A 17,705-nucleotide genomic window follows, 5' to 3' on the forward strand; every position below is an offset into this window, starting at 1 on the left:
GGTGTGAGGGTGTCAGGGTGAGGCGTGTACACGGCCCCGGCCCCGCTCACCTCACTGCAAAATGGAGGAAACAAACAAGGAAACGAAGACGCTTTTTCTGTGAATGAGGAGGAGGAGGAGGCGGAGAAGGGCGTGCCCACCGGGGAGCAATAAGCAGCTGCGTCAGCCAATCAGCGGCGAGCACACATCAGCTTCAGCCAATCCGCGGCGGCGTCTTTCCGCTAAGCCCCACCCTTCACCACCACGAACATTGTTGTGGAGTGACGTCAGCGCCAGACGATGCGGGCGGCCATTACTGCTGGCCGCTGTGTGATTCCTAAAGCCGTCTGAGGAGAGGGGGAGAAGGCCATGGCCAGGACCACCAGCCAAGTGGTGAGATGTCCGCCGTGTGTGAGGGGCTGGGCAGGGTGGAGGAGGCTGGCTGAGGGGTAGAGCGCGGTGCGCAGCGGCGGCTGCAGGCCTCTCCCCTCCATAGCTGTGAGGATGGGCATGTACCCTGTGGGCAGAGCCTGGCAGGTGCCCCTCATGGTGAGGAGGTGCTGGCCCTGTACTCACACCTCATGTCTATCCTCTCATTGTCCCCTATGGGCTGTGTTATGTACCGGCCTCGCCCCTGCGGAAAACGCCATCAAATCCCCCCAAATCTAGTGTTATTACCACCCTGTCAGCGTCATGTGACCAACTGCTGGCAGAACGGCTCGCATCGCAGAGCCTCAATGCCAGGAGTGCGTCACGTGACCAGGAAGAGCGCCGATTGGCTGAAGAGGTCACATGCTGACCCCCTTGTAAATTTAGAGGGTGTGAATAGGGATTATTTTACAGCCTGTAAGTAACGGGGTAATAAGTGATTTAACATTGGTCCCCTAATATCGGACGGGGTCCTGAGAAACAAAAAATGGTCCCAGCCACAAACTCCATTGAAGGAAATATGGCTGGCTGCTGTTCCCCGCACAGCCAGGAGGGGGCACCGTGAAGGGGCTGTAACACTGTGGCTCATTATTCTCTAGATCCATGGGGGTGCCAGAGGTCAGAATATGATCATTAAAGGGGTTGTCTACTATTGCATATCCCCTCATCAATGGTTGAAGGTCGCTGGATAAAGGAAATAAAAATAAAAAAAATCAATTTTTAACTCCCGAAGCCGTGCGGCTCCTCTGCTCCCAACCTTGTATGCTCCACCGGTCTCGTGACATAATGTCAGGTGACCACTACGGCCTTCACTGATTGGAAGAATATGGTTCTACTCGGACAGGTATGTGAATGCTGCAGGCGATCATTGGCTGCAGTGGTCACCTGACCTTTGTTTATGTCTCAAGCCTGGCTGGGAAAATGGGTCTGAGAGTAGAGGAGCTGTGCTGGTGTGGGAGGTAAGGTTTGGCTTATCCATCACCCTGGCCCCATTAATCCAGTGGTGAATTTCCCTTTTAATCTTAACGATGATCCTTCTCTTACTGCTGTGATGAGCGCCCCTTTAATCATTGTCTCAGGAAAGGTCGTGCAACTTTCTGATGCACTATTATTATTCGGTGCAATCCATTTTTTTTAAGATCTCTGCTGTCAGTGGATGGAGGCTGAAAACGTTCTCCCCCGCTGCATTTTTGTTTATTTGCAGTCCTGGCAATCCTCTGCGAGCTCAGCGTGCCTGAGTATGGTTTCCTGGAATGTTTATCTCAGAGAGGATTATTTCACATTGTATATAATTGCAGGGAAATCTCAGCTGTGAGAAGTTTTGGGGTTTTCTCAAAATTAAAAGTTATACAGCAGTCGGACCCCTCAGCATCTGTGACCTCCGCTCCATTCATTGGCTATGGGACTAAATAGTGAAGCACTGGATTCTGCTGCCTTTAGCAGTCCCATAAACTATGAATGGTCGTCCCTTCATTGATCAGGGTGTCTTGTCGGCCGGGGCGTCCCTCCCTCTGTCGGCCGGGCCGGGGCGTCCCTCCCTCTGTCGGCCGGGCCGGGGCGTCCCTCCCTCTGTCGGCCGGGCCGGGGCGTCCCTCCCTCTGTCGGCCGGGCCGGGGCGTCCCTCCCTCTGTCGGCCGGGCCGGGGCGTCCCTCCCTCTGTCGGCCGGGCCGGGGCGTCCCTCCCTCTGTCGGCCGGGCCGGGGCGTCCCTCCCTCTGTCGGCCGGGCCGGGGCGTCCCTCCCTCTGTCGGCCGGGCCGGGGCGTCCCTCCCTCTGTCGGCCGGGCCGGGGCGTCCCTCCCTCTGTCGGCCGGGCCGGGGCGTCCCTCCCTCTGTCGGCCGGGCCGGGGCGTCCCTCCCTCTGTCGGCCGGGCCGGGGCGTCCCTCCCTCTGTCGGCCGGGCCGGGGCGTCCCTCCCTCTGTCGGCCGGGCCGGGGCGTCCCTCCCTCTGTCGGCCGGGCCGGGGCGTCCCTCCCTCTGTCGGCCGGGCCGGGGCGTCCCTCCCTCTGTCGGCCGGGCCGGGGCGTCCCTCCCTCTGTCGGCCGGGCCGGGGCATCCCCGAGATCAGTTGGGTGTCCTCTGACTTATAGATGGGCGATATCTTGGGATTTCGGGAAAAGCCCTATGCGCTGCTGTACACAGTGACTAAACTTTCTGATGATAGCTGGTAATGTATTTAGTGGTGTCACCGTCTACCCTTTGCTGAAGTTTGAAAAAAAAAAATATATATATATTTCTCCCTATAAACAGATCTTTGGGGGTCCATGGGAACTATGACTTGTCAGTAGTCCTGTCCTGACAGCTGTCGTCCCCCAGAACATGTGCATGATCTCACCTCGCAGGCATATGTCATGTTCTTTTCAAATAACTTTATTTAGAAAAGTGCCAGGAACGCTGGTAAAGGTGACCGGCCGGCAGTGACTGCCCCGATTCTTACGTGTTTTTACTCTCCAGCTCGTAAACAGCGGCCAAGTTCCCCTTCTGGGGAGTGAAAATGGGAAGCGAGTCAGAAGGGTAAACAAGCTGCTCAGTGAATGGTGTGTGCCGCGCTCCGCTGTGGTTTCTACAAGTCATTCACAACTGCATTGTCATTAATTGGAGGCAGTCTGCTAATCTGCGCTCAGTTACTGGCATCGGCCAAGTTCCCTCCTCGTTTCTCCCACATTTATGGAAGGCGTTGTATTGGATAATTATGGCAACATGTAACTACTTGTGGGATGTATACAAGGGCCTGCAATGTGGATGTGACATTTGTTTGACTTTGTCAGATGACACGTTTTCTTATTTATTTTTATTTAAAATCTATTTAATTAACTTTTTTTTAATTGAATTATTCTTTGTCTTTGTTCACGTCTCGTTTGGGCCATACTGCGGAGGGATACTTTGAGTGGTGCCAGCACTTAAAGGGGTTGTGTCATCTTCTGAGGCAGGTGCGCACCACTCCCTGGCTTGCTGGTGGGTGATGAACTTGGGCTTGATTTGCAGTTTTGACCAGCGACATTGTGTCTTTACTGGCCTGAATGCTACGCTTGCCCAATGCTGTAAGAGTTGGCAATTTTGCCTCTGCAAAGAGCAGCTTGTAAGCGCTGCTCCGAAGCTAGCCGGAATTGCTTAGCTCCTGATTGTGCCCGTCTCAGAGAAGTGCTTACAAGCTCTGTTGGAAAGGGTTTGTAAGCACTGCTCATGTTTGGCTGATAGACTGCACACGTGACCGGTTACCTAGGCAACAAGCGGTAAGCAATAAACATTTAAAGGTCCCCTGGTTTTAAAAGGGTTGTCCACTACTTGTACAGCCTGTGCTCACCGCTGGTGCTGCCTCGTCTCCCAGGATTCGAATGACATTGTCATATGAGTCCTGCAGCCGACCAGTGGCCGCTCCACTCTCGCTTACAGCCGAAACTGACATCCTGAGCAAGTGAGAGCAGCAGCAGCGGTTCTGACTTCACTAAGTGAGAGAGAAGCAACCAATTAACGGCCGCTTAATGATGTCTTGGGAGCCCCAGCATCGATATCGCTGAGACAGCGCCGGAGGGAAGTACTGGCTGGTTTTTGTTTTTTACATAGGAGAATATAAATTAAGAAAGAATTGTCCAAATAGTGGACAACCCCTTTAAGGACAGAGAGGATTTAAAAAAATGGATTGCAGAATTTGTTTTTGCAAGCACTTTGCATCTTTACTCATTTTATGATGAGAATAAGCCTTTAGTATTTCACAAATTACAGTAAGGGAGTGACATTCTTGCAGTCACCTGCCAACTAGACGTGTTCAACTTCTGTCAATACCAGTGAACTGAGAGGAGTCTAGTCTGCCGTGACCACAAGTATGGAAATCACAGTCATGTGTTCAGCCGCTCTCACCGGAAGTACCGGGGAATCGTGACAGTGTCCTGTACCGCACTTGTGCGGGGGAGACTAAAGAGCGTCGATGGCCCAGAGGTAAAGCCTGCACATTATAGCACGTCGCACACACTAAGGCGTGTTCACATGGTTCCGCCTGAGAAAGTGCTCAGTAAAACGGTAATGAACATATGCGGCTTGCTGTGCACATGCTGCGTCTTTTCTCATTTCTTTTAACAGTTTCAAGCTTCAAAAGAAGTGACCTGACCATTCTTACACAAATGTAAAAGGAAAAAAGTCACCGGCAGCAGAGCCGCCACAAACTAGATGAAGAATAGAAATTCTTCAGGAAAAACACAGTTGGCATTTTCCTGAGGCGTCTTCTGCTTCAGAGGTGATGTGGGTACATTGGCGACTGAGAAATAAAGCCATGAAGCCACATGCAAATTAGCCTGGGAGTGCATTAGGGGCGTGTCAATATACTCAGTCACACCCCCGATGCACTTCTATGCTTAATTTGCATGTGGCTCAAAGCACTAATTGTCAGCGCAGGCAGGTGGGATTATTTCTAGATGGGTGTCCTCTTCATTGTCAGAACTTCATACAGCCAAACTAATAGTTTCAGTAGGAAATCTTTTTTTTTTTTTTCGATAAAACTAAACTTTGCTGTTTCATTTGCCCTGTCTCATAATCATGTTGCCAAATGTGTTTTCTTCGTGGAAGTTTTTTTTTTTTTTAGTGTTTTGGTATTTATTTTAAGTTTTTCTTTTTCCATCAAACTCTTCAAACCTGAGAACATAATTCCTCAATTATACACGAAATCTAGAATTTTTGTTTTTTACCCTTTTTGCAACTATTTAGGGCAAAAAGTCAGCTGTACTGCTAGCATGTTGCAAGAAAAAAAAAATGAAAGCATGTATAAAATCAATCTGGGGGAGGGGATCAACGTCTCGCCTGGTTTCTAACCCCACTCCAGTCCTTTTCTATTTTGACCCTCCAGATCACACAAGGGTGGAAAGGGTATCTGTCACCTGACTAGTCTGAGAGCAGCATAAAGTAGAAATAGAGACCCTGTTTCTAGCGATGTCAATTACTGGGCTGATTGCTGTAAATTTGATCAAATCACTGTTTTCTCAGCAGGAGATTATCACTAGAGGACTAGTAAACCTGCTGCCAGGTAGTCCTCCATATTCATGACCTTTGTATAACCCCACCCCATCACTGATTGGCCGCTTTCTGCCTATGCACAGTGTACACAGAAAGCTGCCAATCAGTGGTGTGGGTTATACAGAGCTCAACATTCAGAGAATTGCCACATCTGCAGTAGATAAAACTGAACTGATTTTATCAAAGCTGCAGCCAGCAGCCCAATACGTGATACATCACTGGTATCAGGGTCTCTACTCCCTATTTCATGTTGTTTTCAAAGGGGGTTGTAAAAACCTGTTGACAGGTCCCCTTAATTATGGACCGAAGTCACTTTTACAATGTTATTCTATGGAGATTTTTTTTTTCTAAGACTGTTTATTCAATACAATTAGAGTATAGGTCATAAGGCATGTGCTCATGTGTTTGTGTAGTGAAGTACTACTCGTAGCTTTTTTTCCCATGGATGCAAAGTATAAGGCCTAGTTCATATTTATTTTGTATCTATGATGAGCACTGCATCAGGGTTTCTCTTTTAAATCCCCCCCAAAAAATTGGATTCAGATGAAACCCCCGACAGAACCGATCAATTTAGTGGGACAACTACAGTGCTTGCACTTTTCCATTGTAAACTGTAAAATGTGAAGAAAAGGACCCACTTAAGGACAGGCAGGAGTCCAAGAAATGGAACCGACACCACTAAGATATTTGTCAAATTCTTTCCATATTCCATAAATGTCTGACATAGGAATGCTCCTCTACGTTTTATTACGGCCCTTGGGTTTGGTTCAGTCTGGCGATGAGAGAAGGGTCGTGCATTTCTGATTTAGAGGGGACTTACGGTTTTACTAGGTTTTCATTATAGGTGCCTTGTGTATTTGCTAACGTCAATATGTTATATCTGATGGAGTTGCAGTATATAACTTCTTAACGTTGTGTGTTCATCTTCGGTCTTCAGGAGCGCATCGTTTCCCTGGCTTCTGCTTGCTGGAGGAAGAGGGAAGCAGTGCCCTCTCCCATGTTTCAAGCAGAAGGCAACACTGGTACACCAAAGCTTCCAAACATCATGGAAGCGCACATGCTTGCATAAAAGACAGACACTCTTTTGCTCGTTTCCTAGGATACCGTCCACCTCAAAGTATAGAATTCAAAATCCCTTGCTTGAGAACTGGAGATTTCAAACAATAAAAGAGTAAGTTGTTAAATTGCTTGTTGCCCTCAATAATGAACATAAGTAGATTACCATAATCGCTGCGGTTAATGAATTTGCGCTTCTTGTAGCGATCAGAATAAAGTGTGAACGGCTTTCTACTCCGAACATCGTCCTGCAGTAAAACCTGACACATAATAAAGTTCCTGTTGGCCTTTGTATCTGAAATTCGATAGGTGCGTAACTAGCGTCTGGTATGCGACCTAGAATTCTTGCTCCTCTTTCCCCCTCAGGAATTTACGGAGCCAGTGGACGCTCCTTCCACAGTACAAGAAATGCCAAAAATATTTCACCCAATTTTCTACCAATTTGAACATGTCCAGGTATTTCGCTGATCGCATTCATTGCACGGAGGAGGATCAGACCCTGCAGCCGCTCGTGTTATGGGTCACACATCCAGATATCACCTGTCCACTGCTGGGATCATGGACGCTCGCGGTTTTGCACTTTGCATGGACCTCTCCATTGATTCCAATTTTTTTTTTTAATAAAAAATTTAATTAAAATGCTATTTTAAAGTAGCTTTTTTTTCTTCTTTGTTTTTTTCAAGATTCCTTTTTGAGTCACCCTGGGAAGTTCTTTAGGCTTTGTAAAAAGTTTTTAAGAAAGGCTGAAAGGGGAAAAAAAGGTGTAAATGTGTCATGTATGACATGTGCCATAATTTGTGACACTTGCGAGACAAAGAAATGGCCCCAAGCCCCTTTATATGTAACACATCTGGCCACAGCCATAAAAATCGCAGCAAACCTTTGTGTCTGAATCCTTCCTATCACTGGAAAATGAAGCCGAGGTGGACGCCATATGGTGCTGGGTGGCACCGGTTCGCCCCTGCCCGCTTCCTGCTTTAGGGATCTGGGTTTGGGTCCGACCCAAGGTGCACCGAATAGATGAGTCCCATGTATCACTCTGGGGTCCGTGCACACGATAAGGCATAAATCTTCTACCCTCACCACATCATTGGCACACACTGTCTGTATCCTCGCCAGATGCAGTGCTCTTCTCCAGCTGTTACAGCGCTACTACTTCCATCATGTTTGGGGTTGTAGTTTTAGAACAGCTGGGGAGCCACGGGTTGGAGACTGCTGATCTAATATGGTAAGGAATGTCTCCCTCGGCTCGTATGGTTCCATTTAATAATGCTTTTGTGCAGTTTTTGAAAAATCCTAATAAAAATTGCTACTTAAAGGTCCAATATGATTAAAGTCCTGCGCGACAGTCTCGTGACTCGGATCCAGCAGCCTAATATTTGCCTGTGAGGCTAGTGAGGACAGATCAGGAGGCCCACGGCCGGTCTGGCCATCGTGGCCCATACTCGTAGCGCGTTTCACGCATGTCTGGATTGCAATGAAGGAGCTCACTGACGGATTCCATTCTGTAGCCATAGATGCAGAGGCAAATCCTGCCAAATGTTATATCAACAGCAAATAAAAAAAAAAAAAAGTTTTAACCAAAATATCTGATTGCACATGTCCTTCTTAGTCCCTGACGTTTGCCTCTTGTGGACGCGTTGTGGTCTACTAGGCTATTCTGTGCCAGTAAATGCTTGGTGATTTGGGCAGACTTGTCACCCTGCTGCTTGGTGTGAACAGTCCTGCCACCGGCGTCAACTCTTGTTCCGACACATGACGAGCGCGCAGTACATACGCTCCAATTAGGAGGATCTGTGTGACTCATTTGTATTCTCTCCGGCCGCGGGGGATTTGCAGCCTCCATTAGCCGGCTATATTCAGCCCGTGTTTATGGGAGGATTTGCTCAGACTTGCGCTCAGTTTGGAGGGGAAGATCACGCAGAACCTTGCACAGATGCCGCTTTTTCCGGCAGAGATCTGTCTTGTAGAGCGGCATTGTTTTCCTCCGATCAGATATTGCAGCCTCCTTGCATCATTCTGCAGTTCTGTGATATCATCCAGAAGCCGGAGCTGCAATCCTAAAGCTGCTTTATTATTATTTATTTGTCTACATTAATGCTTAATAAAGTTATTTTTATTCACCCAAAAAAATGCATATTTATTAATTTTTTTGCACTTATTGCTTTCTATGAGTGAAAGAATCAACACGCTGCAGTTTTCCAATTCCTATATCGAATAGCTCACCTTCTGAGGAGTCACTTATCACAAGCGCCTGATCCAGAAGTATCTCTTTATCCAGGATGAAGAAGTACTGTAATTATAAGTTGGGTAACTTTCCAATCTAGAGCAGCTGTGCCCCCACCTATGAGCTGACAGGGGTCCGCAGCTGATGGGGAACAGCACAGCTCCATACACCGTGTAGTGGCCGTTCTCGGTACTGCAGCTCTATTCATTTCAATAGGAGCAGAGCTGCACCCCTGCCAATCTGATTGGTCGTCAGTATCGTAGTACTGGATGCCACTATGTAGAAATGATTGAATCGTAGTTGGGTGGCTACCAGTGTGGCCGGCAGACAGTCAGCCGCGTGCTGGCCTGGGATTATTAGAGCTATGGATTACATGGCTGACATGTCACACCACATCTGACCGCCCACAGCTTCCCCGGTGATAACCGCTGAGTGATTCAGCACAGAATTAATGTGTTTGTGTAGAAGAGGGAAGTTATTAATAAATCATTCATAATGAGCCCTCTCCTGATAAGGTTTATTGCTCCAGCAGAACACGACCCGGGCTAATGCGCCTGTAATAGCGCCAATCGCCTCGCCTACGCATACATACACCCGGTCATCGGGAGCGGGCAGCCTCTATTACTACCTCATTACCTGGTCTGGACATCTTGGGAAATTTTGCCCCAAATTTGGGTGATGACTTCAGTTTGGTTGAAGTGTCCTTTACTGAAGTTGACCAGAAATCGGCTGATCACTAGCGGGAGGCTAGAAAGTAATGATGAGTATGTCGGGGTGGGATGGCTTTCTTTGCAATGCCTGTTTTATGCAGGGGGACTACCCCATTAATAGCTGGTATGGTACATGGGCTTTGAGATGGACGGACAGCTCCTATAAAACCTTGAGGAACATGCTCCTCGTGCTGACTGTAGTGTGCACATGCTGGCGGGACAACGACACGGTGGAAGAGGAGAGACTGGGAGGAATGGGACGTGATCAGGACCCTATCTTGGACATGATGGGTCACTGTCCTTCACTGATTCTGAGAATGAAGGAGGAAGGCACACCAGCCCCTTATTCTCAGGATGGTGGAGATCTCAGCGGTAGGACCCCCCACTAACATACTAGTGATACTCCATCATGTAGGGAATATCTACATGAGACTTGGGGATTTCAGTTGTCAGACAAACGTTTTTTTCCTCAAGGTCCATCTTCGTCAGAATCCCACCCTTGTCCATTACTGGGGTATGGGGCTGTGTAATGGGCGGTGTAGGTTGTCCGCAGCTTGTGGCTCCAGTGAGCAGCGGTCGACCTTCTTCTGGTCATCTACAAGGCGGCACGTATTGGGAGGCTTTGTTTTTTGTTTGTTTGTTTGTTTTCTTGCCATCTTTATCTTGCAGCCCTTGTTCGAGCAATGTAAATATTTTTAAGGCACAGCGCGTTCGGGAGAAACCCCTGTGGTTTTCACTTGATAAAAAAAATCTACAGAAATAGCACGATCAGCCAGGTGCTTGGAAAGTACCACGGACCACTATCTGCCGCTCTATGTGGGAGTTTCCTGTAGTTTGCCCATTGATTTAATGATTTCATGAATTCCGTGAAATGAAAAGCCAGGTGGTTGGTTGTTTTTTAATATTATGTATTTATTTATTTTTTTATAAGCTTTCCAATGATGCACAATAGTAGTCCCCTGTATACCATGTTGCATCTAAAACCCTGTATTAAATAATTTAGATCCGTGGCGCCCAACTTTTTGCAGACCACTAATTACAGCAGGCCGTTTTTCGGCATGCAGAGGGTGAATTCACACGTGGCATATTTTACCGTCAGGCAGTGAATGGAGAGGTGGATGTCCGTGGCTCTCACTATATACTTGTATCAGACTTATGTAATGGCAGAGCATTTATTTCTGTTTTCTTAGTATTTGGCCCTTATTTTGAGAGGTTGTAAGCCTTTTTTTCCTTTATTGTTTGGTATGTGTGCGTAAATTGGAATTTCTGCAGAAAGCGGATATTGAGATTACATTGAAACACCACAAAGCAAAGCTAAAAGGCAGCTGTGATAAGAGTCCGTCCTCCAGAAGGCTCAGCCGCTGCCGTACACAGCGATCATTGTCTGGTTGGGTTCTTGGGGGTCCAGCAACAGGATTTTACACCCTCAAACTATTTATATATGATCATGTAGCTCTTTTAAAGACAAGTTCAGCAATACCTTGAGGCGGCTGGACCATTACTTAGAAATCAGCATTTGCATTGGTATGCAAATGAGGCTGAAGAGCTATGGTAGATCTGAAGCCTCTGTCACTCCAGCTCTATTCCCCGCCCAGCGTTGCGTCCTCCTGCTTGACTGATACCTCCTTTGCTTTAAGTCACACCCTATAGAGGAGGCGGCGCTGGACGAGGAATAGATCTGGAGTGCCCGAAGCTTCAGATCTACCATAGCTCTTCACACTCATTTGCATATCAGTTCAAACGCTAATTTCTAAGTAACTGAGGAACAGACTGGCCATGTAAAGGTATTGCTGGACTTGTATTTGAAAGAGGTACATGTGCATATACCGTAAATAGTTTTGGGGTTTTTTCAGCCGTGGGGACTTGACCATATTATTCTAGCAATCCGAAGACACTCGGTAGCACCCGAGCATGCTCAGATAATACCTGATCCAAGCACGTTCGCTCATCACTAGTAAACATATTTCTCAAGACTTATAGTGTTATTCAGCCCTGTCCGAGAACCAGGGAATTAGAATTTTTCCAATATGAAGCTATATTTCTCCGGGTCTGACCGATTCCCTTTAGCAGCTTCCTCTGTTCCATAATTCTTCATCGATCTTAATCTTATTTTATTTTTTTTCTCCTCCCATTTTCTATTCAGTATGATACTATGCCTATCCAGTCCAACGTGGTTATGTGCCCCTGCCCATCTCCTTCTCTCGTGATCGGTTCAGATTCCGGGTCTTCGCCCACCCTGGCAAACTGCAGCCCCCGCACGGCCTCCACCAGCGAGGCTCTCACAGTGGAGTCCGAGCAGCATTCAGTACAACAAGCATCGCAGCAGCCTCGAAAGAAACGCCCCCAGGACTTCAGGCTCGGCAAAATCCTCGGTGAAGGATCCTTCTCCACAGTGAGTTGTTGTGTTTTTTTTTTGTTGTTTTGTATTTATGTTGCATCTCTTATTGGAGCATTGTCCGGCTGTATAATTTTGCTGTCTCAAGGACACCTAAAAACACAACAGGTGAACACATCCAAAGTTTGCGTCGTTCCACAATCTGTTGCTGTTTCTCCTGTCTGTCCAAGATCCTGTTACGCTGGCTATGTGCAATGTTAATGCTCAGATATTCTGCTAGTCCTGACAGCCACAGTATACAGTATCAGGTATGATTCAGATAGGATCTGTCATTCATCACTTTTCCCTGTGGTGGCGCTGCAGGGAAATGGAAGACTTGATTCCAAATAATCCCTCTGTTCACAATGGAATTTAGGGTCCCGTTATCAGGACCCCCTTTGAATGAAAGGCAAACCCTTTAATAAATGACTACATATGGGTCGTATTCTCTATACACCGTCCACACAATTTTTTTTTTTCATTCTTTATAATCTGTATGTTATCTGTTATTATATTGTGTTTGTGTGGTGAGTGCAGTGTTTTACTATTTTATAGGTCGTTTTGGCCAAAGAGATATCAACGGGAAGAGAGTATGCCAGTAAGTATATACATGGAGATTTCACACTTGTTTAAAGGGGTTTTCCACTTTCTTAAAACCCCCTCTCTCAGCTGCAGTTTATTTAAAAACAAAAAAGTATCTTGCTCTCCTCACCTTGCCTTGGTCAAGCACTGAGTCTACGCTGCTGCTCTTGCTTGCGGAATCGCCTCCCTCACCTTGCCTTGGTCCAGCATGGAGTCTACGCTGCTGCTCTTGCTTGCTGATTCGCCTCCCTCACCTTGCCTTGTTCCAGCATGGAGTCTACGCTGCTGCTCTTGCTTGCTGATTCGCCTCCCTCACCTTGCCTTGTTCCAGCATGGAGTCTACGCTGCTGCTCTTGCTTGCTGATTCGCCTCCCTCACCTTGCCTTGGTCCAGCATGGAGTCTACGCTGCTGCTCTTGCTCACTGATTTACCTCCCTCACCTTGCCTTGGTCCAGCATGGAGTCTACGCTACTGTTCTTGCTCACTGATTGGTCTCTCTCACCTTGCCTTGGTCCAGTACTGAGTCTACGCTGCTGCTCTTGCTCACTGATCCGCCTCCCTCACGTTGCCTTGGTCCAGCATGGAGTCTACGCTGCTGCTCTTACTCTGATTCACCTCCCTCACCTTGCCTTGGTCCAGCACGTAGTCTACGCTGATGCTCTTGCTCACTGATTCACCTCCCTCACCTTGCCTTGGTCCAGCACGTAGTCTACGCTGCTGCTCTTGCTCGCTGATTCACCTCCCTCACCTTGCCTTGGTCCAGCACGTAGTCTACGCTGCTGCTCTTGCTCGCTGATTCACCTCCCTCACCTTGCCTTGGTCCAGCACGTAGTCTACGCTGCTGCTCTTGCTCGCTGATTCACCCCCCTCACCTTGCCTTGGTCCAGCACGTAGTCTACGCTGCTGCTCTTACTCTCTGATTCACCTCCCTCACCTTGCCTTGGTCCAGCACGTAGTCTACGCTGCTGCTCTTGCTCGCTGATTCACCCCCCTCACCTTGCCTTGGTCCAGCACGTAGTCTACGCTGCTGCTCTTACTCTCTGATTCACCTCCCTCACCTTGCCTTGGTCCAGCACGTAGTCTACGCTGCTGCTCTTGCTCGCTGATTCGCCTCCCTCACCTTGCCTTGGTCCAGCATGAGGTCTACGCTGCTGCTCTTGCTCACTGACTTGCTGCTATGCTGTTGACGAGACATCAGTGCTGCAGAAAATAAGACATCTGGAGCAGCGACAGAGACTTGGCACTAGACCCAGAGAGGGAATGCAAATCATAGGGTTTTTTTTGTATTATAAACAAACTAACCAGGGAGGGGGGGGGTTTCCTGAAACCTGGAAAAACTTATATATAGGGTAAAAAGCAAAGCTTTATTTTTTTCAATGTTTAATGAATACTTTAAATGACTTTTGCCCAAAATAGCAAGTTTTTTTTTTTAAGTGATAGGTTTTTTTTTAAATATACACATGCCCATCTTTGTCACAAAACTATTGGGTTTTTGGCGTGTCTGTATTCTGATAACATAGAGGTGCCAATTACAAAGTTGCTTCACTTTTCCTTTATATGTATTGGAGCAATGAAATAAAATAGTTGTAAATGTGGACATAATCTTGAAGGGGTTGCCCGACCTTAGAGTGACTGCAGACTTGTACCCTATTTGACTGCAGACTTGTGAATCCTCAGTGCGCACAGTCAAGATTCTATGATGCCAGCAGCAGGCGCGTGACCGCAAGTATGCAATTTGCAAACACGCGGTCATATGACGACTAGACGTGCAGATTCACTCAATGCGAATGAATTGAACGAGATCGGACATGTCTAGTCGGCATGTGGCCGGGAATATACAAATCGCATACTTGCAGTGACATGACCTCACAGCGCCAGCACTGGGGAATCCTGACAGTGCACACTGTGCGTCAAGTCTGTAATCACAGTGTCTGCAGACTTGAGCCTTAAGCCTGGACACCCCTTTCCTCACCAGTATTAATATATATGCATTAATTTATACATTTGTATATTATTATTTTTTTTACCTTCTAGTTAAAATTCTACAGAAGCGTCACATTGTAAAGGAGAACAAGGTACCATATGTGACACGGGAAAGAGATGTAATGTCGCGGCTGGATCACCCGTTCTTTGTCAAGCTATACTTCACATTTCAAGATGTTGAAAAACTATGTATCCTTTAAGACAAGTGTGTGTTAAAAGATCTTCCAGTGTTACACAATAGGATGTAATGGCGGCTGTAACATCTGGCTGCAAAAGTGTCCTAAAACAAGGAAAATTGGCCAGATTGCAGGGGTAAAACCTCTATTCTGAAAATTAATAAGTCGGATACTAGACCCCAAAATGGCTTCTACGAAAGCCGTCCTACAGGGCACAGAATATAACTATTGGACTGTACAGGTTTTGACGAACTCTTGTAAATGTAGTAGCAAATTATCCCTAGAGAATAAGATAACTGGGACTAGTGGTGATCAGCTTTGGACTAACACTTGATGAAGCCATCCAAGGCGAAACATACTTGTGCACTGCCTCAGTCATGCTCCTTAGGTTTTCATCTCTAATAAAACTAAAAAAACGTTTTATTTCAGTCCTTGGCCTGTTCACAATTGTGTCAGATCAAGAAGAAAATACATTCCAGGTTTCTTCATAATGTTATTTCTTAACCACGGCTGCAGACTTTGGCCTCAGTTACGCCAAAAATGGCGAACTACTGAAGTACATAAGGAAGATTGGCTCCTTTGATGAAGCGTGCACCAGGTTTTACTCCGCAGAAACTGTGTGCGCCTTAGAATACCTACACGAGAAGGGAATCATTCACAGGTAAGGTCACACAGGGGGATTTCCAACCTAACCAATGTCTTTCCCCCCCCAGCACGTATATAGGATCTGACTGCTCTGTTCTTGCGGTGGGATTGACCGTTACCCTCTTCAGCAGCAGTAAGAGGATTTGTCGTATGAGGACATCGTGCTTAGTTTGTAAATCCTCTCTTGATCTGTGTCTCGAACCATCAAACTTTAAGAGTTAATCTGATAAGTTAGACCAACTTGCTCAGCAGAGATGTGATATGTTTGCAGGTCCTCATCACTCCCCTATGGTTGTCAGGAGTGGATGGCTTGGGCTTTGGGTTTCCGCACACTTGATCCTTACGCCGGCCTCACACTAGCGAGTTTTACGGACTATGAGCGCATAAACTACGTCTGTAAAATTCGCATTACACGCCGCCCAATGAATCTCTATGGCCCAGCTCATATCTGCCGTATATTACGCATCTGTAATATACGGTCTTGTACGGCTGTAGAAAATCTCAGCATGCTGCGTTTGTCACCGTATTGCGCAATAAAATCGCCAATGAAAGTCTATGGGGGCGAGAAAAATACGGATTCCACACGGACCAGCAGTGTGACTTGCGAGAAATACGCAGCGGTGTTAGTGAAAAGCCGGTAATTCAATTGCCGGCTTTTCATTTCTCCTTCACAAACCCAACATGATATGAGACATGGTTTACATACAGTAAACCATCTCATATCCCCTTTTTTTTTTGCATTTTCCACACTACTAATGTTAGTAGTGTGTATGAGCAAAATTTGGGTGCTGTAGCTGCTAAAATAAAGGGTTAAATGGCGGAAAAAATTGGCGTGGGCTCCCGCCCAATTTTCTCCGCCAGAGTGGTAAAGCCGGTGACTGAGGGCCGATATTAATAGCCAGGAGAGGGTCCATGGTTATTGCCCCCCCCCTGGCTACAAACATCTGTCCCCAGCCACCCCAGAAAAGGCACATCTGGAAGATGTGCCTATTCTGGCACTTGGCCTCTCTCTTCCCACTCCCGTGTAGCGGTGGGATATGGGGTAATGAAGGGTTAATGTCACCTTGCTATTGTAAGGTGACATTAAGCCAGATTAATAATGGAGAGGCGTCAATTATGTCACCTATCCATTATTAATCCAATTGTATGAAAGGGTTAAAAAAACACACACACATTATTAAAAAGTATTTTAATGAAATAAACACACAGGTTGTTTTAATATTTTATTGCTCTCTCAATCCACCTGAAGACCCTCGCTCAGCAAAATAATAAACCAACAATATACATATCTTCAGATGGTCTGTCTCGTCCCACGAAGTAAATCCATCTGAAGGGATTTAATCATTTTACAGGCAGGAGCTGTGCTAAAGCACTCGCTCGTGCTTTTAAACCCCGGGTGCTGAAAGGAAAGCTGGGTGATCTGTACTTACATTGAGTCGCGGTGAGGCGCCCTCTGCTGGATGTCCTCATGAACTGGAGCCTTGGAAAAGTTCCCACGCTCGAGTTCATATGAGTTCATCCAGCAGAGGGTGCCTCACCGCGACTCAATGTTAAGTACAGATCACCCAGCTTTCCTTTCAGCACCCGGGGTTTACAGGCACGAGCGAGTGCTTTAGCACAGCTCCTGCCTGTAAAATTATTTAACCCCTTCAGATGGATTTACTTCGTGGGACGAGACAGACCATCTGAAGGTATGTATATTGTTGGTTTATTATTTTGCTGAGCGAGGGTCTTCAGGTGGATTGAGAGAGCAATAAAATATTAAAACAACCTGTGTGTTTATTTCATTAAAATACTTTTTAATAATGTGTGTTTTTTTTTAACCCTTTCATACAATTGGATTAATAATGGATAGGTGTCATAATTGACGCCTCTCCATTATTAATCTGGCTTAATGTCACCTTACAATAGGAAGGTGACATTAACCCTTCATTACCCCATATCCCACCGCTACACGGGAGTGGGAAGAGAGTGGCCAAGTGCCAGAATAGGCGCATCTTCCAGATGTGCCTTTTCTGGGGCGGCTGGGGGCAGATGTTTGTAGCCAGGGGGGGCCAATAACCATGGACCCTCTCTAGGCTATTAATATCTGCCCTCAGTCACCGGCTTTACCACTCTGGCGGAGAAAATTGCGCGGGAGCTCATGCCAATTTTTTCCGTGATTTAACCCTTTATTTTAGCAGCTACAGCACCCAAATTTTGCACATGCACACTACTAACAGTAGTGTGGAATATGCAAAAAAAAAGGGGATATGAGATGGTTTACTGTATGTAAACCATGTCTCATATCATGTTGGGTTTGTGAAGGAGAAATGAGAAGCCGGCAATTGAATTACCGGCCTTTCACATATATCGCGCTGAAGTAAATATAAATACAGTGTATATATATATATATATATATACATACATATACACACTCACCGGCCACTTTATTAGGTACACCATGCTAGTAACGGGTTGGACCCCCTTTTGCCTTCAGAACTGCCTCAATTCTTCGTGGCATAGATTCAACAAGGTGCTGGAAGCATTCCTCAGAGATTTT

At 46.7% G+C, this 17,705-nt stretch overlaps 1 protein-coding gene across 1 annotated transcript in view; it reads left to right on the forward strand.

Moving 5' to 3' along the window:
• Positions 1–227: 227 nt before the first annotated feature.
• The window catches only part of PDPK1 (3-phosphoinositide dependent protein kinase 1), a 37,357-nt gene continuing 19,879 nt past the window's right edge, over positions 228–17,705 (forward strand). Inside the window, exons 1-5 of the mRNA XM_077274806.1 lie at positions 228–372; positions 11,547–11,795; positions 12,333–12,375; positions 14,394–14,531; positions 15,035–15,179. Of these exons, the coding sequence (XP_077130921.1) occupies positions 349–372; positions 11,547–11,795; positions 12,333–12,375; positions 14,394–14,531; positions 15,035–15,179 (599 nt within the window). The 5' untranslated portion in view covers positions 228–348. The remainder of the gene's footprint in view (positions 373–11,546; positions 11,796–12,332; positions 12,376–14,393; positions 14,532–15,034; positions 15,180–17,705) is intronic.

This window comes from Ranitomeya variabilis, chromosome 7 (assembly GCF_051348905.1).
Source record: "Ranitomeya variabilis isolate aRanVar5 chromosome 7, aRanVar5.hap1, whole genome shotgun sequence".
Classification (NCBI taxonomy): Eukaryota; Metazoa; Chordata; class Amphibia; order Anura; family Dendrobatidae; genus Ranitomeya; species Ranitomeya variabilis.